This window comes from Fusarium redolens (assembly GCF_020744475.1).
Source record: "Fusarium redolens strain MPI-CAGE-AT-0023 chromosome Unknown BKA55scaffold_6, whole genome shotgun sequence".
Taxonomy (NCBI): Eukaryota; Fungi; Ascomycota; class Sordariomycetes; order Hypocreales; family Nectriaceae; genus Fusarium; species Fusarium redolens.
The window spans coordinates 2435877-2461695 of NW_025763669.1; the positions used below are offsets into that span (position 1 = coordinate 2435877).

The following is a 25819-nucleotide window of genomic DNA, read 5'->3' on the forward strand; positions in this document are numbered from 1 at the left end:
GTTATCTACTGAGGGTTGCAGGCCTCATCTCCTGGGTTGAGGGCATCTTGTGCCGACTGCATGTCTCCAACTAGATCAGATGGGGGTGACCCTGCTGCTTGCATCTGGACAACTTGTCAGTGACATAAATCTCACCAGTGAGAATGACAAGGAGATGAATCAAACCTTTTGCATCTTATCCACAATGAACTCACGGTCCGTCGCATTGGAATCCGAGTACGTCTTCTCTTCGAACTTAGCCACTATCTCGCGTACAATGGACTGTTGCTCCTCGTAGCGCTTCAAGTCCTCCTTCGGTGTCGAGTCACGATTCTTAATAAGCCATCCAGGGAATTTCTCATCAAGTTCCTTCATGGGCTCATAGAGAATTTCCTTGTTAGTAAGCTGTTCCATCATGCCCATAAGCATCTTGGAGAATTCCTCCTCACTGCCGTCGCCTCCCAGATCACCAAGGTCGCCTGAAGACAAATGCTTGAGCATCTCAGACATGAAATCATCAGCGGACCCCGAGGCAGCAGCAGCGGTAGCTTGGTCTCCCGAAGCTTGCATGCGCTCCATAGTTCGCTTGATAGTATCTTGGAACGATGCATCCTCAGGTGGTGTTTGAGAGGATGGTCCTTTGGAAGTGCTTGGAGGTGGCGCATCACCAGCGCCTTCTGCCGCGGCGATGTGCTTGAAGATATCTTCAAACTGTGCTTGCATATCAGGCTGTAACTGTATCAGCAATCATATTTGCGTTAGTCTTTCAAGATGAGATAAAACCCACGGACTGCTCAAGTTCTCCTAGTAGATCGGCCATACCAGCCTGCAGTTGCTTAGCAAATTCTTCTTCTGAGAACGCATCCTCGACTTCAGGCTGCTTGCCAGAAGCAGAACCTTTGGGAGCCTCTGATTTACTGGAGCCAGCAGCAGCTCCAGAAGGCTTAGGTTGATCCAGCTTGACGGTAGAGAACTCATCCAGCATATCTAAGAGCGGTCAGCCACGGTATCCTCATAGCTCTATGCCTCTTCACGGACCATCTAAATCGTCCAAGTCGTCTTCATCCGGGTCTGGAACCTCTTCCGTTTCATCGACAGGTATCGCGGCGTCCGGTGCTGGGGTTGGTAAAACGGTAGTCTCCTCTGCTACAGCCGCTGTCGTGGCGACTGCAGCCGCATCGTCTCTGGGGACCGCTCCTTGAGGAACGGGCTGTTGAGGGGCAGCTTTGGATGAGCCTTGAGGAACAGCATCCTCAGGAACAGCATCCTCAGGAACAGCATCCTCAGGAACAGCATCTCCAGCAGAAGTCCCATGTGAGGCAGCACTTAGAGGCTCTGATTCTAAAGGAGTCGCCGGTGAGAGACTTGAGGCCGGGGCATGAGCGGTTGGAGCATCAGGCATGAGAGTGTGAGATGAAGCCGGAGCATCAGCCTCGGCCTCGGCCTCGGCCTTGAGGTCTGTGGTATCCTTGATATCATCCTCTTTGTCCTCTTTCACCTCATCTTTGACGTCCTCCTTAACAGCCTCTTTGAGTTTCTCTGTGACCTCATCCTTCAAGGCGACTTCCGTATCTTTGTCTGCACCCATGATGATATCTGCCTTGTCTTTCCCAGTGCTCGAACGCTCCCACTTTTGCCAAAGGAAGCAGATGAAGTGAGACTGATGAGTCAGCCAAGTTCATATGATGCCTCAAAAGAAAGGTAAACAATAGCGGAAGGTTAGTAGAGTGAAGTTTTGTGTTGTAGGGGCCAAGTCGCAAGTGATTTTATACCTTGGTACGTGGGCAATCTGAGGGATGGATGCCCGCCCGCTTCCAGCTTAACTAAATCACTGAGCCGAGGTGACCTATGATACGGCGCTAGCAGGTTCGCACCTCAAGCTGCCGCTGATTAACATGGAGGTGGTGCCCCTCACTAGTACCTAAAGGATTCAGAAGGTCACCAAGCCGTAACAGCACCATCGTCCCTCCCGGGCCTACGGCGGAGGGCGGGAGGCACTGGGCATTTAGGTGACCACCTAGCGGGGTTTGCCGGAAAGGGATGCCCCGACTGGCGTCTTTTCAACCAACGACAACAGGTTCTGGCCTGTGCATCGAATCATCAACAAGACGTCGTTTCGTGAATTGTACCTCAGGATTGCGCAAAAAAGCACCGGCTTCGAGCTGACTTTCGATTTGTTTCTTTCTCGTCAGCTCTTTCCACTCCACAACATCTTCCTCACCCAACAACGCAAAGCCCGAGAGCTGTGCAAGCTCCTATCCGGCGACTTTTTATCCTGCCAGAACTTGTGTTGCACCTCAGCTTTCCGATCTCTCACGCGATCCTCGAGAATCTTTTTTTCTTCACATTCTTCGCCTACAAACCTTTCCGCCCTCATCCCACCTCTGATCGACTTCGCTGAACGACGGAATCATGGCGCTTTGCCAGAACCGGTTACAAGAGGAGAGGTGAGATTTGTACAAATTGCATAGTCTCCGGACTTGACTGAAATCTCAATAGGAAGCAGTGGCGACGAGACCATCCTTTCGGGTTCTACGCCAAGCCCCAGCGCACCAAAGAGGGTGTACTCGATGTCAAAAACTGGGAGTGCGGAATTCCTGGTAAAGAGAACACAATTTGGTCTGGTGGACTCTTCAAGTTGACCATTGCTTTCCCTGATGGTAAGTACCACATCCAAACACCGCACGAAATTCATTGGAGTACTAATATTTGTTCACCACAGAGTACCCTACGAAGCCCCCCAAGTGTAAAGGCCCTTTGAAACTACAATATATGAAGACGCAGTTGCTAATATAAGCACAGGCAAATTTGTTCCCCCGCTGTTCCACCCCAATGTCTACCCTTCAGGAACTGTCTGCTTGTCTATCCTCAACGAAGAAGAGGCTTGGAAGCCTGCGATCACCGTAAAACAAATTCTGCTTGGTATCCAGGACCTTCTCAACGACCCCAACCCCGAATCACCTGCCCAAGCGGAGGCGTACAACCTCTTCAAGAGAGATCGCGCCGAGTACGAGAAGCGGGTTCGCCGTACAGTTCGCGAGAACCCCACACCTTGATGGAAAATTCGGAGGCGTTGGGAGGGAAGAGACTTTTTAGACCAAATTTTTCTTTGTAAGGCACCTCAGGCTACGGCGTTTATAGGGAAATACCAAGGCGGAAAGTTACTCAGAGTCTATGAAGGGGACTCCACGCATTACGGAGGCATGCTATATATCACAGCATGACAAGAGGAGCTTGACGATACAGCAGGAAATAGGTGCTAGGCAACGTTATCAGAATCCTTTTTTATAGCGAGGAATGAGCAGGCAGTTCATCGCGATAGTGCGCTTTTTGAATTTTGTGAAAGTCTCTTTTCATCAAGAAACCACTTATCTCGGGACTCTCGAAGAGCCACTACCCTTATTGTTTCATATTTCTTGGATCTTCATCGGCGAGTGAATCACTTGCGGCTGCGTTGTCGGGATATGTCCAGGATCTGCCCCACTCACTCGGTTACGTCGCAAACAAGAGTGGGTGTCTTTCGTGTGGAAGCTGTCGTAGGAATTGACAGTACAGTCCTGATGGGAAGTTAAAATGAGAAGGCCTGAGTGATATGTGTAACGGGGCTGCCATATATGTACGTTTTGACGAACAGGTTCTTATACGAAATATCCCATATGTTCTACTCAACGTACGTTGACCTTCAATCTCAATGGCATAAGGCGTTTTAGTTTGATCAGAGCCTCTCAACGTTGGTCTTGTGACGCGACAATGAAAAACCGCACGCCCGCTGTATTCCCCTTATCAAGTATATATGTCAAAGTTTATTCAGATTATGTAACTGACCCAGGAACACCCAAGCTCCAAGGCCTCCTGCCGCCAATTAAGTCTGCCGAATTACAAGCCGAGATCGGCCAGGACATTTACTCACACTCAAAAATCTTCTGGCTTGGCTTGATTTGATAGCGCCAGAAAGCGGCTGAGCCGTTATCTATCAACGGACAGGTTCTTCCGTCCATACACAAGCGAGGAAGACGTCGACTCGAAATCAATTCAGGTAAACGAGTCGAGTTGTGTAGATCCTCACAGGACAATCAACTGGCCTGACATCTTCACTCATGCTGGTCACTATGATAGTGGGGAGATGCTCATCCGCGTCCGCAGCGGAGTATCTGGTGGATAACCTTAACAAGTTAAAGGCATCCATATGATTGTATCGGCCATGGCCATTAACCGCTAGTAACCTTGCGGCTTTGAGGTACTGGTACTGTCTGTACTTGTACCCTGGGTATCTTTTAGTAACGTACTTATCGCCTGTTCTGTGCCGGCGGAAGAGTGTGGAGTTTGCTATGACTCCTCTTTTTTTTTTCTCGCCCGAACTACTGCTAAATATTAATCTTGCCTCGCCCTTTCTCTCCCTCTTACCATTCTTCTTCAAGCACTCCCCTTCGTAATACACACATAACTTGCGCATTTTCCAGCAACCGCAAACATGTGTGGCATCTTCGCCTGTCATCGGTACGCTCCCTCCCCTGCGAAAATGAACATGGATCTGTTTTGGTGGTTTGGAGGGGCATGAGGACCCCGCCATCAATTGGGATAGGAATTGGAATTGAAATCACCCCGCGGTCGGAGGAGGAAAGGTATTGAAGAATTATGACATGACTAACATTTTGCGTCCCTGTAGTCATCCTGACGTGGAAAAGTTCAAGCCCACGGCTCTGAAGCTCGCAAAGCAGTATGTATCACTGTTCAACTAAGGCACCACCCTCGAAATTAACCTGAATTACGCAGAATCCGTCACCGTGGCCCTGACTGGAGTAAGTGAAAATCACCCCGATGTTACAGCCCTCGCACGATCGCAAATACTAAAGTCGAATGCCCAGGTGGAAGCGTGATTGCCAACCACACCAGTAAGCCCAATTGACTATCAAAGCACAAAAGCTTTTGGTTCTGACTCTCTTGTTTAGTTCTTTGCCATGAGCGTCTCAGCATTGTCGGCGTTGGTAAGTCGAAAGTCTTGCGCCTAGATGCAGCCTTCAGCTAACGACCGTTCTTCCAGAGTCTGGAGCCCAGCCCCTGACCAACGCTGACGACAGCATCATCCTTGCTGTCAACGGTGAGATCTACAACCATCGTCACATTCGAAAGAACCTCAAGGAGCAGTACCACTTCAAGACTACATCTGATTGCGAGGTTATCATCCCCTTGGTAAGAGGACCAATTGATGCATGACTTAAGGAAGAATGGCAGGCTCACAACGGATTGCCTGCAGTACACCGAGTTTGACACCGATTGCCCCAACCACCTCGATGGCATGTTCTCTTTTGTCCTCTACGACAAGAAGCAAGATCGCACAATTGCCGCCCGCGACCCTATTGGTATCACCACCTTCTACCAGGGCTGGTCCTCCAAGGAGCCCGGAACCGTTTACTTCGCCTCCGAGTTGAAGTGCTTGCACAGCGTTTGTGACAAGATCGTTGCTTTCCCCCCCGGTCACGTTTACGACTCCAAGACTGGCGAGACGACTCGCTACTTCAAGCCTTCTTGGTGGGACCCTAAGAAGGTTCCCAGCAACCCTGTCGATTACAAGGTTCTCCGACATGCTCTCGAGAAAGCTGTCCGAAAGCGACTCATGGCTGAAGTTCCCTTCGGCGTTCTCCTTTCTGGTGGCCTTGACTCGAGTCTGACAGCATCTATCGCCCAGCGTGAGGTCACCAGACTTCGAAAACAGGCTCTTGAGGCTAACGGCAACATCCTCCCTGTTGAAAACCCTGACACTGGTGAGGGTCTCGTTGGCATTGACGATGATGATCACCTCGATACTCTGACATACCTTCCCCAGCTCAACTCCTTCTCCATCGGACTGCCCGGTTCTCCGGACAACAAGGCCGCTCTTGAGGTCGCCAAGTTCCTTGGTACCAAGCACCACGTTATGACCTTCACCATTGAGGATGGCCTCAACGCTCTTTCAGATGTTATCTTTCACCTCGAGACCTACGATGTCACTACCATCCGAGCCTCCACCCCCATGTATCTCTTGTCACGAAAGATCAAGGCCATGGGTATCAAGATGGTTCTGAGTGGAGAGGGTAGCGACGAGATCTTCGGCGGCTACCTGTATTTTCACGCTGCCCCCGATAAGGAGGCTTTCCACGAGGAGACAGTTCGCCGTGTCAAGAACCTGCACTTGGCTGATTGCCTACGTGCCAACAAGTCCACCTCTGCTTGGGGCCTCGAAGCTCGTGTTCCCTTCCTCGACAAGGAGGTAAGTTGAGCTCTATTGCAGTAGTTAGTCCTGAGAAACTAACAGTGATAACAGTTCCTTGAAACAACGATGAACATCGATCCCCAGGAGAAGATGATCACCAAGGACAGACTTGAGAAGTACATCATTCGCAAGGCTTTCGACACCTCGGACGAGCCTGACGAGCAGCCTTATCTCCCCGACAACATCCTCTGGCGACAGAAGGAACAGTTCTCTGATGGTGTCGGCTACGGTTGGATCGATGCTCTCAAGGACAACGCCGAGAAGCACGTGACAGATGAGATGATGAAGAACCCCAAGCCTGAGTGGGGTAACGATATCCCTGATACCAAGGAGGCGTACGTTGAGACCGATTTCGTGCAGTTGAATGAGACTAACAAAGAATAGTTACTGGTACCGATGCATGTTTGACGAGCACTTCCCCCCTCACTGCGCGTCGACCGTCATGCGCTGGACTCCCACTTGGTCCAAGCAGACTGACCCCAGTGGCCGGTACGTAATTTCTCTATCCCCAGAGCTGGATGGACTCAGTGGTCCAAAAGGGAACACTATTTGCTAATGTTTTGTTGCAGAGCCATTTCCACTCACAACGCCAAATACGATAACGCAGCTTAATGATACAGCGAATCGAGCAAACATCAAGCACAGCAAGCTCGCTTGCCTCATTGTAACTTACAATACCCTATCAGAGGTGTCTGGCCCAAACGAATATAAGGTGTATTTCTGGGTGTCGTTCTCCTGGAAGTAGAGAAAAGGCGTCTTGGATCTTGCTTACCAACCAACCTTGGAATGATGATGATGGGAAAAGGTACGAAATGATAGGGACATGGGAACGAAAAATCAAGACAAAAGTTCTAGAAACAAAGAATCGCATCATTTGCATAGTGCAAGTGTCGGTGAATTGTCGCCATCATATTACATTCTGAAGTTGGTAGTAGGCGCATTGTGTCGCCTGAGTTGTTCATGCATGAAGGGTCTTGACGTGAAATGCTTGGAAAGATGGTGTGGCCAACTGACCAATAGACGACTAATGAAGTCGGACGTGGACATGTCCACTTCGGCCTTCAATGTACGGCTTCCATAAGAAGTGTTTATCAGGAAACTTCTTTGGTACAGGTAGTACCTCAACTACTCATCAAATTAATGGGTCAGATGTGACTGTTTAAGCTACTGGTAGTGGTCAGTCACTGATGGAGTCACATGAGTTGTTACTTGTTAGTCTCTGAGCTGTTCATGCGTTGACAACCTGGAAGCTGGAGATGGAATATGGATGAACATCATCATAAAGGACTCGTTGGGCAGCATGATTGCATGAAGTTGATGCCCCAAAACCTTACACAGTGGCATCTGTACGTAGCCAGAAATCAAGAGGATCAGGGAATGCCAACCTAGGTAGGTTGAGGTTGCGATTATTGATAGTCTGTCTTGTCGGAAATGGAGGTGGTCTGTTATCCAATTGACTTGTTTCTCTCCTCATTTGACCAACTCTTTCGTGGCCATCGTTCATTACCCCTCCACGTGGGCCCTGGTTCTGGGGGATATTGCTTAAATTAATTACATGATCTCCAGCTAAAAGCTGCCTTTTATCACCCGGCCAAGGGACAAGATGACACAGTCCCGACATCAGCCGACTTGGGCTATCCATGTGTTAATTCCTTGCAAGGCGCCGCACAGGGCATCTTCAGAGCCTAGCACACAAGAACTTCCCTAGGCATGCACCGAACCTGAGCTGGTTCCAGCGGGGTTCCCCAACAAGAAAACCCTGTGCAGGAGATCAGCCCTGTGTGAGTCTTTCAATCCTAAGTATTTTCTGCCAGGCTCCATCATCTCCCGCTCTCCTACCCGTTCGTTTCTCTCACATCTCTGTCGAAATTCTAACTTCATTTTCATCACAACTTTCCTTTGAGACTTATATCTTACGATACCATCCACCGCAACTATGTCTGTTCCCGCCTTCTCCGACATTGCCAAGCCGGCCAACGATGTATGCTTCTATCTCCCCTCCGTCGTCTTGACACTTCTCCATGCTCTGTTTTGATTTCTTGGGTTGTGACAATACCGAGACTTCAGCAGTTCATTTTTCGCTCTTTCGGAACTTATACCATAGAGTGAACTAGAGTATTAACCTCATGGCCCCTATGGCATTGATATGCTCAGCACAATCTATCGCTACTACAGATTTTTAATGTCCACGAGCTCTGCTAACTCTTGCGCCTCTTGCGCCGTTCATAGCTCCTCAACAAGGATTTCTACCATCTCTCTGCCACGACCTTCGAGTTCAAGGACACCGCTCCCAACGGTGTTGCCTTTAAGGTCACTGGCAAGTCGAGCCACGAGAAGGCTACCTCTGCTGCTGTGAGTATTCCTGTTCCCGCAAACTCAATGGCAGGCCGCTGTTCTTGTTCGGGGGTTCGGAAGCTAGTATTCGGTCAACCGCGGCTTTTCGTGCCGTTACCAACTCGATTTACTACATCTTCACCTCAAACGAGCTCTTGTCGAAACTCGAAAACGGCCTACCTTTTTTGAATGCTTTTTTCTTCCTTCCTTCAGGTGACTAACTTTAGTATTAAGATCGAGGGAAAATACACCGACAAACCTACCGGTACGACATCACCATCTTTTCCTTCAACACCTTCGCTTTCACCATCTCCGTCTCCACCACCCATGCCTAAACCCCGCCGCAAACAGAATCTCCCCTCTCTCAGCGTCTCGCGAATCCTCGGGCCTAAATCAGGCTGGCCGGTCGGATTTGCGACGCTTCTACAACCTGGCTATGCTCAGTTGCTAATGTTCTATTCCCGTACAGGCCTGACCCTTACCCAGACCTGGAACACCGCCAATGCTCTAGACACCAAGATCGAGGTCGCCGACTCCCTCGCCAAGGGCCTCAAGCTTGAGGGTCTCTTCAACTTCCTCCCTGCTACCGCCGCTAAGGGAGCCAAGTTCAACCTCCACTTTAAGCAGCCCGGTTTCCACGGCCGTGCCTTCTTCGACCTCCTCAAGGGCCCCGTTGCCAACGTCGACGCCGTTGTCGGCCACGAGGGTTTCCTAGCTGGTGCCTCCGCTGGCTATGATGCCAACAAGGCTGCCCTGACCGCCTACAGCGCCGCTGTTGGCTACGCTGCTCCCCAGTACAGCGCTGCCATCACTGCCTCTGATAACCTCAGCGTCTTCGCTGCCTCTTACTACCACAAGGTCAACTCCCAGGTCGAAGCTGGTGCCAAGGCTACCTGGAACTCCAAGACCGGCAACGCTGTCGGCCTTGAGGTTGCCAGCAAGTACCGCATCGACCCTGTCTCTTTCACCAAGGTTCGTACGATTAAACTCGGGGTGCCGTGGAAATACGTGACTGACTCGCGCTCCAAAATATAGGTCAAGATCAACGACCGTGGTATTGCTGCCCTTGCCTACAACGTCCTCCTCCGTGAGGGTGTTACCCTGGGTCTTGGTGGCTCTTTCGACACCCAGAAGCTCGACCAGGCTACCCACAAGCTCGGTGCTAGCTTCACCTTCGAGGGTTAGATTTCTCTCAAAAGTATTGAATCTCCCAATCTTCTAGCAGAAAGCCCTCGTTAGAATACCCGCTTCAGAGCTGTTCTACCCTCAACAGCTCCTTGTACCTTACAGGCTTGCATTGCGGTGGTCTCGAGGGATGTAGATTATGTCAAATAAAAAATCTCGAAGATCATATTATGGCAAGTCTTGATACGGCAACTGTGTCTGCCAAGTTGTTGTGCTCGTACAACCGGGGAATAAATCCCATCTATGAAGTGTTTTGAAGTAATGATACCGTTGAAAATTTAGGCATGACGAACGCAAAGCCTCGTATTGACACTTATCCTTCGAGAAAAGACCCGATCTTCCTGTCTCTAATGTACGCCTGTTTAACTCTTGTTTTTTTTTCGCTGCCCAATGCTCATGAGCTGAATATACACGAGAGGCGCCAATATTGCGGTAGCGAGAATGCCCGATATTATGATAAAATGGCCTGTGATGGTTGCCTGAGGCTCGAACTCAATGTCATCGTCGCCCATCGCGCGCCTTTGTCTTCTATCTTTGCGCCGTTGGTCCTCTCTTCGATGTGTTCGCGTATGACCCGCCTTATCAAAGTGAGGGACGTCATTGTGATGTCCAAAAGGGTCATCACCTGGTCCCATTCCCCCATGGGAAGACTCATGACTAAAAGGGTCATCCCATGGACTCTTCTGACGACTATGCGATCCGCCTTGTTCATGTGGTGATGTGCTTCCACCACCTGTACTCTCTTCATGCGCCTTGCGACGCTTATCTGCCTGCTCTCCCCAGCCTCCGCTGCGGTAGAAGCTAGGCGGCGGACCGCGAAAGGTGCCTCTCCTGCGACTTAAACCTGATGGTGCGCGACCGCCGGGCTGATGAGAGTGATAGGAGCCGCGATGGGGGTGAGTTTGTGGTGGGTGGTGGTGCAAACGAAGGGTATCGCGATCGTAGGCTGCTCGACGAGTCTTATCAGACAGAACAGTATATGATTCGGATATCAGAGAGAACGTCGAAGATGCGTTTGGATCAGATGGATTTGCGTCGGGATGGTGGGTTTTTGAGAGAGAATAGAAAGATCTGAACTGTTAGCTTTCCGCGTTCCATGAGCATCACAGGTAGCGACAATACTTTTTTATTTCCGCGGGTGTTGCATCGTGCCTTATATTAAGCCTTTCGTAGTGATTCTTATGTGCGACCTCATCATGCTGCCCTCTTCGCTGCTGAGCTCGCAGCCCAATTGCGGCGATGTTTGATGTCCGACACCGGAGCAGTCTGGCGCTACATGTTGAAAGAATTGGCGCTGGACGTAGGCTACAGAGGGAAGAGGGACGCAGCGGCATGCCGCATTACGGCCGAAGAAAGAGAATAACAAGAGAGGATAGAAGAGAAATCGGAAGGAAATCCGTTAGAAATGTTGCAGAAGATTGGTGTTAGTGGGTAGGAGGAGGTTCTTTCTTTTCGATGATGTAATCCCTGGAGGTAGTATGCGCCACGCGGGGTGATGCGCGTAGCGGGACAATTGATAGCTACCTTTAAGGTGTATGAAGGATGCGTTCATAGTCAATGACATCAATTGCTGCAGGATAAATTGTTTCCAAATCGTCATTAACTTCATTAAGATCGCTTCAGTAGCCCATATCCAATTTTGATCTATGGAGAGAGTCCTACGAACAGTGTTCTCTCAATATCGTAAGGCAACTCAGTTCAAACTTTACGTAGACTTACTTGACATAGATAAGTAATTGTTGGCGGTTGAAAGGTCATTACTACAAATATTTCATATACCAAGAAATAAAAAAATAAAAACCCCATGCACCTGTTGTTACACTAGCCCATTAAAACACCAATAACCCATGACCGTACCAGATGAAAGCCTATAGATTAATGGCCAAATTTCCACCACGTTGTCTTTTTCTTGGGAGTCTCAACCTCCTCACCCCTGGGGCGCTTCAAGGGATGAGCCTCAGTGTTGAGCACCCACTCGTCCAAGTTGATAACGCTGGGATCATCAAAGGTGAGGTAGAAGTACTTGATTGTTTCTGACATCCAGAAGGTCTAGCGAAAGTCAGTTTTTGCCAATAGTTTGAGAACGAGCGCAACCTACCTCCATGTTGTCACGCTTGTCGCTACCCTTCTTGTTCACGTCACTAATTGTAGCAAAAGCCTCTTGGGTCTCAGTCTGCTTGACGATGGCCTCCCACATGCGCCAAGCGGCAGTACGCCAGACGTCGTCGCCTGTGATGCGCCACATGTAAAAGACACTCTCGATAGCCTCAGGGCGCAGGCGGTATTCCGAGTTGCGAACACGAATGAAACCCTCGGGGAGCTTATCCTTCTTCTCCACAGGCTTGTCACTCCAGCGGCACTTGCTGGTGATGGACTCACAAGCTTCAAGCTGAGCAATTTCGGGCATAATATTGGTGGGGAAAGCATCGTATGCCCAGACACAGCCAGCGGTGAGACGAGAGCCGAGGTCAACGAAGTCGCTCCGTGAAAGGAGTTTACCAGCCAGGGCAAATGTACCACCGACAAAGCATGTCAAGTGCTGCATCTCAGCGGTTAGCTCAGGCTTGCTACCCTCGTCGCCCGCCAAAACATTGCCCGACATCAAGATATCCAGATCCTCGGGGTTACGAGGCTTATATAGAATATGCTTGACAGCAGTATCGAGAGCCTTGGTGGTCATCTCGACATATTCAGAATCCAGGCCACCCAACAAAGCATGCATCTTGGGTAAATATTCGTAAAGCGAATCTGCACCAGCGCCGAGGGTAAAGCGAGCTTCATCAACTTTCTCATCGCGGTAGTTCATAACATGGGGCCACAAGCCAGGAATTTTAGTCTTGTCCTGGTTGCGGTAGAAGAACTGCTTAATGCGCTCAGTGGCATCGTAGTACTTGGGGTTGCCAGTGATCTGGGACAGTCGGGTAAACTCGAGGCACATTGAGCCTCCCGCAGCGCCAGACATAGACTCGTCCGCCTGCTGGGAGCCACTCTTGGCAGCCTTGAAATAGAGCCAGTGGGATGGCAATCGATTAGGAGTATCGAACGCGGCGTACAGCATTTCGCCTAGCTCAATGGCCTTGCCGAGCAGAACAGCTTCGTCAGAAAGCTCATAGGCGGAGAGGAGGCCACCGAGATGACGGATAGCCACCTCGAACAGGTTGAGGTAGTCGTCGCCAGTCCGTGACCAATCGATCATGGCGACAACCTTGACGGCTTCCTTGAACTCATCCTTCATATCGAGAATCCATAGAGTGTCGAGTGCATCGACGATTTGCGCAGCCCAACCAGAAAATGTTGTCTTTCCACGGAGGGAGACGGGCGCGAGCTCATCCCAGCCCCACGCATGCTTCTTGTAAGCTTCCCAGCTCTTGGTAAATGCTTGCTTAATGGCTGCTTTCCTAGCAGTCGTTTCACTATCTTCCTTATATTCGTGGGTGCGCTCTTTCTGAATTCGTGGCAGTAGCTTAAAGGTGCCGTTCGGTGGGCTCTTGATATCCTCAACCGGGTGGAAGACCTGTTGCTTGCTCCAATCGTAGCTACTCGGAAGATAGTTGTATGTGCCAATTCTCACGGTACGATAGCGCTCGTATGGGCGAAAGTTATGGATCAGGAACCATGTGATAGCGATGAAGAGAAAGAGGCTAATGTAGCGACGACCTGGTCGTCCTTGAAATGTGGCCAACATGATTATGATATGTGCATTGCGGGTTGAAACTGTCAGATGTCGAAATGATGTAGTTATCTCACCTGGTTCAAGGCAGATAAAGAGGAATTGGATCAAAGGAGCGACGTGAAGGGCGAACTAAGCATGAAATAGAAAGCGAGTGATGGAAGCACCGCGTAGCGAACGTTAGGGAGGGAAAAGGGAAGAGCTACCTTAAGTTGCATGAGAAATATGTTATCTGGTAGTAATCAAGCACAGTACCGACCTTGGGGAATATCTTGTACCTCACTAAATGTGCGGCGCAGACGTGGAGGCTCAATAGCGAGACAGAAACAAGGGAGTGACATTGGTCCTGTTAGCGGAAGCCAAGCCCGCCAGCTCCAAGGGAGGGTTGCATATGCGCCTATAAGGGGGGGAGGCTTGCGTTAGTAGTTTATAGCTACCTAATGAGCCATGTACAACAAACCGCGAACGATTCTCGATAGGCATGGTGTTACAATTGCGACCATAACAATTAAATGTAAAGTCCATAGGCGCCCAGTCGCATCCGTTGACGACATTTTATGACAAAGCCAGCCTGTCCTGAGTCGCAGGAGCGTGACCTCACAAGTGCGTTTGTACCCAGGTAGATATCGACGTTTGGTGTAATGGTCCAGGCCCGGATAGTTTGTCGCCGGCCGCCACAACCATTCACACTTATTAGCACTACTGGGCAGACATTAAACCCCAAGCCCGCGAGCCCCTGGCCTAAAATCTTTCTCCTTTATTAGGTGTGGCTGAATTGTCTCACATACCTGATTCTCCTATGTCTTTTCCCTGAGAAGAGAATGGCCCAGAAGAAGGCACTTCAACGTCCAGGAATTATGTTGCCATAAGGTACCTGGTAGTTTGCGCACAGTAGGTATTGTGATAAAAGGCACAGTGGAATACCAACCTGGAATATGCCACCTTGTTGAGAAAGCCCATGGGACGCTTTTTCACATTCCATAAAAACCGCCCCTTGCTTCACCCAAGAACTTCCCTGCATCTGGAATGCACTTGTGCCTGCATTGGATGTTAAAGGTCAAAAGAACGGCTCAAGTTTGTTATCTATCTGGTAAAGACTGACTAAGGCCAACTCTAAATTTCAACGTAGGGTGCCAAAACACCAAACAAGTGAGTGACCCACAAGTCCTTCGATGGTGGGCGTTTGCCAGTATTATGTATACGGCGCATCTTCCAACATCTCATCTCATACGACGATACCTGAAGGCAGTCTGTCGTTGCTGGCCACTTCTCAATAACTCTTCTAATCACCACGCCCCGACCCTTCCACTATCGCACTGCTTTCTGAAGATCAAGACAATCTGCACCTGCCGGGCCTGCTACGACCCTATAAAGGCCGCCGTAGGTTGAGCCCCTGGCAACGCAACTCCCATGTCTTTGCCCTGGCCTATCCAGCCGGGCGTCACCCATGAGACGGACACGGCACGGTCTCCACAGAAATGGGCGGTCTTGGAGGTGTAAGCCTTGTGGGAAAGACTTCACAAGAAGACAACGATGTGAGCCTCCCTCCGCACTCGGTGATCCGGCGGTGCTGACAAGTCGTGCAGCAGAGCCCTCGGGATGCAAAATTGGAATCATCTACCCGTAGTGCTCACGTTGTCCTTCAGTCGTAGCCTCCTCCAATCTGGCTATGGAATGCCGTGCTGACACTCTTCTCGTCATCATCAAAGCGTCGCCCATAACCATTTCCAGGAACCATGCGTCCGCTGCTCTCAACATAGTGTTTGAGCCGATCACTTTGGCTGTAGGAGACAGGACGCATGCCCGTGACAGCGTCATGGAGCCCCGCTCCAAGACTAACACCGCCCTGGCCGACCCCTTTACCTCCGATGACACTAGAAGATGCATCCGTATATTCGGAATTGGCCACACTCTCACCTGCAATGCTTTCCGTAGCACGCCCACGACTCTTCCCACCTCGACCTGGGGCAGTGACCCCAGGAAGTCCAGGCCATTGATCAGGGGTGAAGCTCGAGAACATAGGAGGGAAAGCGCTGCTAAGCGAGGCACCTCCGAATGCAGAGCCATGAACGGAAGACACATCGTCGGGGATATAGGAAACCATGGAGCCCGCATCAAAATCTCGACCAGATGGAGGGGGATTGAAACGTCCTCCATTGGAATAGCTGCCAGCTCCGAACTGCGGTTGCTGGTTCTTTTGACGATAGCTGACCTTGGGTCGGCTGAACTGGAGCAAGCATGCCTGCAGATTGGTCAACGGACCTTCAACAAAGCACTTACGATCCTTGAAGTGGACAAGGAGATTGTGCCAGAGCTCATGTTTGGACAGAACCTTGGGGTTGCCAAGAATGACGAGGCCATACTTGGCTCGAGTCAAGGCCACGTTCAAACGACGAGGGTCAGACAAGAAACCAATGCCCTGATTATCGTTGGATCGAACACAAGAGAGAACGATAAAATCCTTCTCGCGGCCTTGAAAGGCATCAACCGATGCAACCTCGACTTCCTTGTAGTATTCCTTCTTGTAGGTTCCTGAATTCTGCATAGTAGTCACGATGTAGCTTCGCTGGCCTTCATATGGAGTAATAACACCAATGTCAGCGGGCTTAACGCCGGCCTTAAAGAATCGAGTAACTGCCTTCTCAACATTGGATGCTTCCGTGCGGTTGAGGTATGAAGTTCCGGAGGCAGAAATCTCCTCGTGGCCTAGGTTAGACCAGAACATCATGGGCATCTCTCCGACCGGCCAAGGGAAGTCAACATCCTTTCGAAGGCGATTCTCATGTGTGACACCGTTCTGCAAACTGCCATCGTAGAACATGTTGGAAGGAAACTCAGATAGACAGGGGTGCATTCGATATTGGATGTTGAGTCGGATAGGCGACAATTTAAGGTTGACCAAGCGCTCGAAAAGCGATTGGTTAAGGCCAGCCTTAGCCGCCTTTTTGTTCATAATGACAGGGCCAAGCTGCTTGTGATCACCAACAAGGACGACCTGCTTACATCCAAGAACAAGAGGGATCATGCACTCAGGCTCCGCCGATTGAGTCGATTCATCAATCAGGACATTTCGGAACTTCATCTTCGAAAGACGAGGATCGCCAGCTCCCACGCATGTGCAGCAGACGACGTCAGCGTTGTTGAGAATGTCTCGTTCAGCGATCTTGGTAAGCTGTTTGTACTTCTTCTCATCCTGACTGGACAGCTCGCCAAGCTCGTTCTTCAGCTGTGAAAGTTTGACAAGCTCGCTGTTGTGCTCCGACATGCGCACTTGCTCATGAAGAGCCAAGAAGCTGACAGATGATTCGACATCCTCGCGAGATTTGGCTGTGAGACGAACAACCTTGAGTCCTGTACGGTGAACACGCTCGCAGAGTTGGTCGACGGCGACGTTGGAAGGTGCACAAACGAGAACCTGGTTTCCGCTCATCTTGGCTAAGTGGTAAATGATAGTAGCCGATGTGACAGTCTTGCCAGTTCCAGGAGGACCTTGAATTAAGCTCAGGGGCTTCTGAAGAACTGCCTTGATGGCACCAACTTGACTTGGATTGAGATCGGGGAGACCAGGGGCAGACCACTTCTTAGGCAGGTTTGTCTTCATGACCTGTAGCTGGACCTCATGACCAAGAAGCGTGTGGAAAATGTAACCAGATACACTCATGTCATCGACAGCAAATGTCTTCATAGCCAACTGCATGCGGTCATAAGAAGTCGCTTTCCAAACGTAGTCTGCTGAAAAGTTGTGGGATAAGTCAGTGGGTACAAGCTTTTCGTTTCCAGTCTTGCGCAACTCCAGGGTGACCTCATCAGACTGGTTATTCGGGATCTTGATGACATAACCAACCCCTTCCCATGGAGATCGCAGCTCGCCCTTGTAACGCAGGCGCATCTCATCACCAACAGCAAGCTTGACATCTCCGGATTCGATCTTGTGGAGGTTGAAGCTGACAAGATGCTTATTGTTTAAACCGTAGTCCCAACGCACGAGAAGTCCATCTTCTGATTGCGCTTCCTTTAGTTTCTTGTCATAGTCAGATTCCATTTTGACCAAAGGTCCAAAAATGTTTTGATAGTGGTAAGGATCGTCATAGTTTAGCAAGACAGGTTGAGGGTCGTCATCAATGCTGGCTGCCTTCTCAAGGTCAACTACTGTCGCCTTAGGCTCAATCTTCCACATCTCCTCCAGTTTGGCGATCATATTCGGTGTAAGGTGACGTGCTCGGAGCTGCTCGGAGTCGGATGGGGTTGCGACCAGCCAAGGCAGAAAAGCTCGTTCTTCGATGAGGGGTTGCCATCGTGATGTATCCCAGTTCATGTCCTTGTTGGAGGTATTGGCGGCGCAAGGCTGTCGGCAGAGAAGGACAACAACAGTATCGGACTTTGCTGGGATAAAACCTAGGAGGAAAGCATTCTTGGTTCCGCAGTTATAGCATTCGAGTACAGTGTCACCCAGCGTAGATTCAGGGTGAAGCTGAACCTCTTTGTGGCGAGCTCGAACGAGATGATTCACAATGTGGGTCGAGGTGCCGTTGCCTCTCGCACTACAAAACCATTTGTTGCAGGTGAGACATTTGACAACACATCCGGGGGAGTGAATGCCGCAGTAACTAAACCATGTTAGCCAGATTCAAATATCAAGGCCATAGATAAACCTACGCGCAGGCATGGGCCGGAAGTTCTTTCTCTTCATCCTGGCCTTTTAATTTGAGTCCCGTGAGTCCGTCGATCGGAACACTGTTCAGACTATCATTGTCGTCTTCTTCAAAAGCCTCGGTCTGGTTATCATCATCATCGGCTCGGCGGCGGCCATTACGATCCCCATATTTGCCATAGAGTAAGCTCTCGTCAGGGTCGATCGTGGAAAGGTCATCAGCTCCAGCTTTTATGGCAGCAGCGGAGTCGGATATCAAATGATTCCCAACATGGGTGAAGGCGCCCTCCATGTTGGTGTTCTGTTTAAGTTGTTGGTGGCTCGTAGAGTTTTTCTGCAAAGACTTATCAGCAGCTGAATGCCCCGCGTCAGGGCAAAGTAAGGGTGGCGGTGACGCAGTGGGCGATGACAAGGCTCAATACGCCCCTCGACAGCCTAGAAAGCGAGCGCGACTCACCTACAGCTGTTGTTCTTTCGGTAAATATCCGTATGGGAGGCCCAGGGGTGGCTCGGGTCGGATAGTAAAAGTGTTTGGAAGTTGCAAGTCGCTGGTAAGGCTCACATCATCGCGGGAACGAATGCGCCGGAACAAAGGATGGCCAGGCGGCGAGGGATATACTCGGAGTCAAGCGGGTTCGGCGAGTAGTAAGGACCCTCACAGAATGCACGTCACGAAGTTTGGCGGCAAGAAATTATGGCTTCTGTTGAACAATTATATCCAGGCGAACAGCTGGACCCTCTTTGCTAAGTGCAGTTGGTGGGACATTTTGCGCCCACGTGATAGGCGGCTTTCGTTATCACGTCCGCCTCGATAAGGAACTTTTTCTTGCTGCCGACTTCTTGAGTGGGAACGTACCTAGTCCAGAAATTTTATACATATTGCAAAAGCTCAAGCATCACATTGCAAAAGCGGGCAGACGCCACAACAATGATTGTAAGTTCCAACAGGAGATTCATTGTTCTCTCTATGAATATTAATTTAATTGGTATAGCGCAAACAAGCGCGCCAAAGGCGCGATTACCTCTATCGACGTGCTCTTCTTCTGAGGGACGCTGAGATCAGCGAGAAACGAGCCAAATTGAGATCTTCTTTGGCTTCTGGCAAGCCTTTAGACCCTTCAATTGCCAACGACAAGTCACTTCGCAAAGATTACCAGTATGACGAATCGCGGCCTGATCTCACCACCAACGAGCAGCTCGATCTGGACGATGAGTATGCTCAGCTTTCGGGCGTTGTCGATCCTCGTGTTCTTGTGACGACTTCCCGAGATCCCTCAGCTAGACTATCGGCCTTCGCCAAGGAAATCAGACTTCTTCTTCCCACTGCCGTGCGCCTCAATCGCGGAAACCTCATCCTGCCCGATCTAGTGCGCTCCGCCCAGTCAGCTGGCCTCTCCGACGTCGTCCTTCTTCACGAACATCGAGGCACCCCAACTGCTTTGACACTGTCGCATTTTCCCCACGGTCCAACTGTCTCATTCTCTCTTCACAACGTCGTTTTACGCCACGATATTCCTGGAAGCGTACGAGGGACAGTGAGCGAGTCGTACCCTCACCTCATCTTTGATGGCTTTACAAGTCGCTTGGGTGAGCGGGTAGTGAAAGTATTAAAGCATGTCTTTCCTCCCAGGGAAGCCATCACGAGCAAAAACAAGGTCGGCAACCGAGTTGTCACATTCAAGAACATCGAGGACAGCATTGAAGTCAGGCATCATGTTTTCGTGCGGACAGGATACGACAGCGTCGAGCTGGCTGAAGTTGGGCCACGGATGACAATGAGGGTATTTGAGATCCGAAGCGGCACCCTGGAGAACAAGGATGGCGACGTCGAATGGCACCTCACGCAATACACACGAACCGCAAAGAAGAAGAACTATTTGTGAGAACATCTCACATATCTCCAATAAGCATCAATCCTAATCGAGATGTCGTGCGATGGTCACCTCCTACTCCATCGAAATCAAACGCCACTTCGAATCGCAAGCCTAGGCAGCCTCTACGTTACAGTTGATCATATGATCTTGGTAACTTATTCAGTTAAAACACATCGTGAGCAGGGACGATACGTGATCGCGTAAATGAACTGGAATAAGAAATTGGCGTTTCGGAGTTTTACGATCCAAGATTATGAGGCGACGACCCTGAGAAGATGGCGATTATAGTATTGGAAGAACCGGCTTAGCCCATGAGCAGTGGAAGATGTTTATTGGCTTATGGTGACCAGCATCAGCACTGAGGTGAGAACGGTGACGAAAAAGACTCCAGGCAGATGCCAGCCTCAAGCTGAGTCCTGCCGAGGCGAAAAAGCCCTTTGAAACGAAACAGTTCTGTTTATTACACCGCAGCAGTTTGCATTGGAGTTATGTTAGCTAGCCGTCATCGAAACTACTTAGAACCGAACCATTGTCTTGGCGCTGTCAATGGAACCTTCAACGGCTCAGCCACCTTTTCTTGACCATGGGGAAGATAGGGAAAAGTTCAGAACAGAACACTAATGTTTTTTCTTGGTCACATTAATTGTTTCTTGTAAGTTGAGAAAAGTCTAAGATTGCTTTAATGGTTCATCGATGTGTTGTATATCCTGATTCTATTATAATTCTACTGCGATGATTTCCCGCCATGGTTTTCCCCGTGCCGTCCACCAATTTATAGGTCCGGCGGACAAGGGACATCAATGCTTAGCCTCAGTGAGCAGATGGAGATTCGCACTCGCAGTTTGTGGCCATAGCCTCAATGGCTGACGACTAGTAATCGCTGAATGGCGAATGGAGGATCACCGACACGACGAGAGACCCTTGAGCTGGGCCTGTGTATTTCTGGAAAGTTGCCCAATGTTTCTCTTCCGTGTTTGGTTCGAATGAACACCCGCCACTTGCGTACGCAGGCACCTAACGATTCTAGGTAGATCCGATACTGCCGGGGTTCGGTTTTAGAACCTCATACATAAGCCGAATGAATTCCCTCTCGGTCAGCAATTGAAACCTGAACTTGAATGATTCATTTTGTCAGATATCAAGGTCTAGTTGCCACATCAGCATAATCAAATTGGCGATCTCAATAAGCGAGGTGTTTTTGTTTACTCATTTCTCTCGACCCGGTTCAACCAAAAGATCAAGCTTTTTCAGACCCAAAACCTTTCGGGGCACCTACGTCACGTTCGTACCCGTTCACTGAAGGACCCGTGCTCAAAATCCACCAAAAACGCAAAAGTCCACAGACGCCACTAAGTTCTGGCGTTCGGCCCCGGCCCATATCGTCCAATCCACATTGATCCTAAAGCCAAGACAAACTAAAGCTCGGTCGGGCAGCTTCATCCCGTCACTTCTCACCACCAGCACCAGCCTTTTATTAGTGCTTTTGCTCCTCTCATCATCACCATCCATCCCCCGCCATTGCTTCCTTGTTCGAGCATAATTGATCACCATGTCCTACGATCAGTACAATCAGAACCCTTACCAGCAGGGCTCAGCTCAGGATAACTCCTATGGCTATGGCCAGGTATGCGCAGCCTTGTTATCCCCTGTCCCTTATGAACTGACCACAATCTTGCTGACCCGAATGCTGCGATTTCCAGGCCAATCCATATGCGCAAGACGCGCCAGCCCATGGCAATGACCAATATGAAATGCAGGATTATTCGCAACAGGCTACGGCTACTAGCTCAAGTCTTTCTCAGCAAGAATTCCTGAACCGCGTGCAGAAACTCCGCGATGAGATCAAGGGTCTGACTAACGACGTCGACTACATCGGCCAACTCCACCAACGCACCCTCAGCAGTACCGATGGGTCCGCCAACCACGACCTCGAGCAGTATGTTTCTCAGACCCAGATCCGAAACACCGCTATCAAGGACGGCATCAAGGGACTCGAGCGCGATCTTGCAAAGACCAATGACAGCTCCCGTACCACAAAGAACACCCAGTTGCAGTCCCTCAAGACCTTCTTCAAGTCAGAGCTCGACAAATACCAGAGCATCGAACGAGATTATCAGCAGCGCTATCGCGATCAGATTGCCCGTCAGTACCGTATCGTCAACCCCGATGCTTCCGAGCAAGAGGTTCAAGAAGCCGCCAACGCTGATTGGGGCAACGAGGGTGTGTTCCAGACTGCTGTGAGTAATTCTCCCCGGCGGCAATTAGCTGCTTTCTCGGGCATCATGGCTAATGAGCAATCCAGTTACGAACAAATCGTACTGGGCATGCCAGCTCCGTACTCGGTAATGTTCGCGCCCGCCACAGTGAGCTTCAGCGCATTGAGCAGACTCTTTCCGAGCTTGCCATTCTCTACCAGGAGCTCGCCACCATTGTCGAGCAGCAAGAGCCAGTTATCCAGGCCGCTGAAACCAATGCGATCAACACCGTCGATCACATGGAGAAGGGCAACGAGCAAGTTGAGGTGGCCAAGAAGCACGCCGCCAACCGCCGCAAGCTCAAGTGGTGGTGTGCCCTCGTCGTCCTGCTCATCGTCATCGCTATTGCTGTGGGCGTCGGTGTTGGTGTCACTGTAGCCAACAACAACAAGTAGAGGACTGGCTGATCATCTCAGACACCATTGCCGCTGTTATGATGCCGACGCTCTGCTTATTTTCATTACGCGTTCTCCCTTCATAGATATCTCGACGACGCATTTAAGTTCCCATTCTTCTACTTTTACCCGCAAGACCAGAGTATACGACACGTCTTGATCCGTATACCGCATCCCGTATTTAATTATTCTTCTTCCCTTGAGCGCTGAAGCGTTAGGGACCTTGTTGTTGGAGTCAGGGAGGAGAGGTTGGAGCTCACCTCATAAACCTGTCAGTTGTTAATGGAAAAATCCGGGTTCATGGGAGCTTTTATTCTCAGATGGTATTTTTGATTGTTTTTGTCTGGCGGCGTTTCATCCCTTTTGCTTCTCTTGTATGATTACTAGTCCGTCTCCAATACGACAAGACAGGCAGACAAGTGAGAGGAGTATCGCCATTGTTGTATGTATTTACGTTGGAACATGATCCAGAAAAAGTCCTGGAATGCTTGAGGCTATTGGAGTAGAGATTCCATGGTATTAATGTCATGACTTTTTAGGCTGTTCAATCATATGGGTCTACATACTGTGATTTTGAGTACCAGTTTCACAAAGTCATCGGACAGGGCTTGACGAAAAAAATACGACTCGTTTTCTTCCTCCAATGCACCAAAGATGTCCAAGCCTGCTGAGTACCTGCCCTGCGTCCATCCTCAAAAATTCCCGATATGCTGAAGAAAAACATGAGAGAAGCACTTATTATATACAGGTACAGTTGGGTTCAGTTGTGTGCATTATAGTCCCCAACTGCAGAGCATTGGACCTCACTTGCTGGTGAGGAAGCAGCTGGGTGAGCTCCCTTGGTGGACAGAGTGTGGTTATGTCCCGCATCCCATCCTAAATCAACGCCATCCTTTTTCTCGTCTGCTCCTAATTCGTACACTTTACACGCCATTGGCCAGTCATTGATTGGTGTTTATTTCTCGTACAACATTTATTGGGGGCCCATACGAAGGCCACCGGGCCCGGCGCCACCTGCCAACTTGGCTGCCAACTTTGGGTACTTCTCTGTGACTTGAACTTGTGTTCGGGTTGCCTCAGCATATGACAAGGCGTTGACAATCTCACCCTCGGTTCGAGCGAGTTCCGCCGCGCGCTCAAAATACTTGAGTGCAGCAGGAACGTTGTTTTGTTGAAGGAGCAGCTGAGCCATGGTAGCGACGGCGATATCGCACTCGGGGTCGACTAGGTTATTGTTAAGATGTTATTTGGTAGCATCGTGTAGGAGGATACTTACTGATAAGGGCCTTCTGGCAAAGAGCCTCGGCCTCCTTAAAGTCTTGCTTCCACTGGAAGAGGGCCAGAGCTTTGTTGATCAGGGGCAGGACGTTCATTGACATGGGCTTGGTCTGCTTTTCCATCTCCATGGCCGTGTCGAACTTCTCGACAGCTTCGGAGAAGTTACCCTGGTCGAGGAGCAATTCTCCGTAGTAGTTGTAGACATCAGGTACCTTAGGGAAGTTCTTAATACAACGTCGGAAAGTAGCCATGGACGAAGCGATTGAGCCCATCTTGTACTGGGTGACACCGAGTTGGATGTGGGAGAAGATAAAGTCCTTGTCAAGGTCGATCGACTTCTGGTAATCCTTCTGGGCATCGGCGAGGTCTCCTTTAATGAAATGGGCCTGAGCGCGGTGGTAGTAGACATCGGGGTCGTTCTTATCCTGCTCGAGAGCCTTGGCAAACTCAGCCTCGGCCTTTTCAGGCTCACCAAGCTCCAGGCTGATGCTGGCACGCTTGATGTAGCTCTGTGTCATAGAGGGGTCGAGCTCGATGCTCTTGTCGAAATCCTGTGTTGCTTCGGCGTGGTTGCCTAGCAAGGTGCGGAACGTACCCCTCATGTTATAAGCAAGCGCCTCATACTCACCCAGATCGCCGAGCTCCAGGGCCTTCTCAAAAGCCTGGCGAGCCTCTTCGTAGCCATCGCCAGTCTTCTTCTCTAAGGCCTGGAGTCCAATCTGCACCTGTCCCTTACCAGTATCAGGATCCAATTCTTCCGAGTCCTCGAGGCCTTCGGGACGAGGCTTAGGGCGGAAGCTTTGGAGGTAGTTGCCGACAAAGATGGGGCTGGGCAGCTTAGGTGGTCGGGAAGCCATCATCTCCTTAGCCTTCTGCTCGGCGAAAGTCTTGAGAAGTCTCTCAACAGCCTGGGCCGTGGACTCGCTCTTGAAGTTGTCGATGATGCATGAGGCAGTGAAATCGAGGAGGGCCTCGGAGTACTTCTTCTGGTGCTCGTAGGCAGTAGCACGGCGGTTGATGGCCTTGACGTACTCAGGATCCATGTTGATAGCGGCGGTGGTGTCCTCGATAACCTGGTCCCATTCGCTCATAGCGCTGTGGCACGCTGCCCGGTTGGAGTAGAAGACAGGGTCGGCCTTACAGAGGATGGCTTTAGAGTAGAGGTCGATAGCCTTGTTGTATGACTTGTCGCCGTAGGCCTTGTTTCCAGCCTGTTTCAGCTTGGCGGCATACTCTTCACGCTGTTCTTGGGTGAGGCCAGAGACAGTCTCTTCATCGACCTCGGGCAGCTCGGGCTCGCTCTCGGCAGAAGCAGGCTTGGGTTGAGAGGGGCCAGCTGAGGGCGCTTCTTTATCAGCTTTGCGATCGGCTTCCTTTCGCTTTCTCCTCTCCTTCTTGCTCAGCTTTGGTGTTGTGTCTTTGCCGCTCTGCAGTTTCGAATTGGAAAGTTAGTCAAGGTTTGTTCCTTATTAGTGCTGTGATATCCGATACAAAGCCGCAAGGTGCCCGCAAAAATATCCGACATCATCAAAATGAAGACAGTGGCAATGGCACATACGTTATCATTGAGGTAGTAAATAACACCGGCACCTGTAACAGCAATACCAACACCAGCAATGGTGTAGACGACAGTCTTGTTCTCAGAAGCCCAATGTGTTAACCGCTCCCAGAGGCCAGATGAAGAGTCGACGGGTACGTAGGTTGGCTGGCCTGGAGCCATTGACGGAATTGGACCCGACATTGCGAAGCCTATGGGTTATTGAAGGGGATCGGCGTAGCGGGGGGTGATAATGGAAGCGAGGCCGTCGATGCGGGATTGAAGGGAGTCGGGAAGCCGATGATGTATAGGCGCAGACCGGAGCAGTATCACAGAACCAGATCACAGTTGGTAGCTTCGGCGGGCTGGGCTGGGGCACGCGCAGAAAAAGCTGACGGCTCTGTTTGAAAT

At 50.3% G+C, this 25819-nt stretch overlaps 9 protein-coding genes across 9 annotated transcripts; 5 read left to right on the plus strand and 4 right to left on the minus strand.

Annotated features, from left to right (window-relative positions):
• Window positions 1-5: 5 nt before the first annotated feature.
• On the minus strand, window positions 6-1567 carry BKA55DRAFT_507628 (Pex19 protein family-domain-containing protein; the record flags this gene model as incomplete). Its single annotated transcript, XM_046187352.1, has 4 exons — window positions 6-104; window positions 166-708; window positions 767-966; window positions 1018-1567. The coding sequence occupies 4 exons, from the start codon at window positions 1565-1567 to the stop codon at window positions 6-8; spliced, it is 1392 nt and encodes a 463-aa protein (XP_046051447.1).
• Window positions 1568-2391: 824 nt separating this feature from the next.
• BKA55DRAFT_688871 (ubiquitin-conjugating enzyme/RWD-like protein) lies at window positions 2392-3035 on the plus strand (the record flags this gene model as incomplete). The annotated part of the gene is made up of 4 exons (XM_046199277.1): window positions 2392-2426; window positions 2479-2639; window positions 2702-2725; window positions 2782-3035. 4 exons carry the CDS (start codon window positions 2392-2394, stop codon window positions 3033-3035), a joined length of 474 nt encoding a protein of 157 aa, XP_046051448.1.
• Window positions 3036-4450: 1415 nt separating this feature from the next.
• Window positions 4451-6841, plus strand: BKA55DRAFT_508154 (uncharacterized protein; the record flags this gene model as incomplete). The annotated part of the gene is made up of 10 exons (XM_046187399.1): window positions 4451-4476; window positions 4646-4696; window positions 4753-4778; window positions 4845-4871; window positions 4929-4964; window positions 5021-5169; window positions 5234-6226; window positions 6281-6564; window positions 6614-6718; window positions 6799-6841. 10 exons carry the CDS (start codon window positions 4451-4453, stop codon window positions 6839-6841), a joined length of 1740 nt encoding a protein of 579 aa, XP_046051449.1.
• Window positions 6842-7965: 1124 nt separating this feature from the next.
• On the plus strand, window positions 7966-9890 carry BKA55DRAFT_333854 (eukaryotic porin/Tom40). Its single transcript, XM_046185726.1, has 6 exons — window positions 7966-8010; window positions 8117-8210; window positions 8459-8581; window positions 8798-8828; window positions 9033-9535; window positions 9599-9890. The coding sequence occupies exons 2-6, from the start codon at window positions 8166-8168 to the stop codon at window positions 9746-9748; spliced, it is 852 nt and encodes a 283-aa protein (XP_046051450.1). The 5' UTR covers window positions 7966-8010; window positions 8117-8165; the 3' UTR covers window positions 9749-9890.
• A 220-nt stretch (window positions 9891-10110) lies between these two features.
• BKA55DRAFT_508857 (uncharacterized protein) lies at window positions 10111-11082 on the minus strand (the record flags this gene model as incomplete). The annotated part of the gene is made up of 2 exons (XM_046187478.1): window positions 10111-10819; window positions 10871-11082. 2 exons carry the CDS (start codon window positions 11080-11082, stop codon window positions 10111-10113), a joined length of 921 nt encoding a protein of 306 aa, XP_046051451.1.
• A 234-nt stretch (window positions 11083-11316) lies between these two features.
• Window positions 11317-13699, minus strand: BKA55DRAFT_565358 (glycoside hydrolase). Its single transcript, XM_046192534.1, has 2 exons — window positions 11847-13699; window positions 11317-11797 (listed from the first exon to the last, which is right to left on the minus strand). Exons 1-2 carry the CDS (start codon window positions 13431-13433, stop codon window positions 11624-11626), a joined length of 1761 nt encoding a protein of 586 aa, XP_046051452.1. The 5' UTR covers window positions 13434-13699; the 3' UTR covers window positions 11317-11623.
• Window positions 13700-18997: 5298 nt separating this feature from the next.
• On the plus strand, window positions 18998-19952 carry BKA55DRAFT_688876 (anticodon-binding protein; the record flags this gene model as incomplete). The annotated part of the gene is made up of 2 exons (XM_046199278.1): window positions 18998-19003; window positions 19062-19952. 2 exons carry the CDS (start codon window positions 18998-19000, stop codon window positions 19950-19952), a joined length of 897 nt encoding a protein of 298 aa, XP_046051453.1.
• Window positions 19953-21492: 1540 nt separating this feature from the next.
• On the plus strand, window positions 21493-22593 carry BKA55DRAFT_538252 (t-SNARE; the record flags this gene model as incomplete). The annotated part of the gene is made up of 3 exons (XM_046190014.1): window positions 21493-21567; window positions 21644-22180; window positions 22246-22593. The coding sequence occupies 3 exons, from the start codon at window positions 21493-21495 to the stop codon at window positions 22591-22593; spliced, it is 960 nt and encodes a 319-aa protein (XP_046051454.1).
• A 973-nt stretch (window positions 22594-23566) lies between these two features.
• On the minus strand, window positions 23567-25612 carry BKA55DRAFT_538253 (uncharacterized protein; the record flags this gene model as incomplete). Its single annotated transcript, XM_046190015.1, has 3 exons — window positions 23567-23817; window positions 23870-25298; window positions 25430-25612. 3 exons carry the CDS (start codon window positions 25610-25612, stop codon window positions 23567-23569), a joined length of 1863 nt encoding a protein of 620 aa, XP_046051455.1.
• Window positions 25613-25819: the final 207 nt, after the last annotated feature.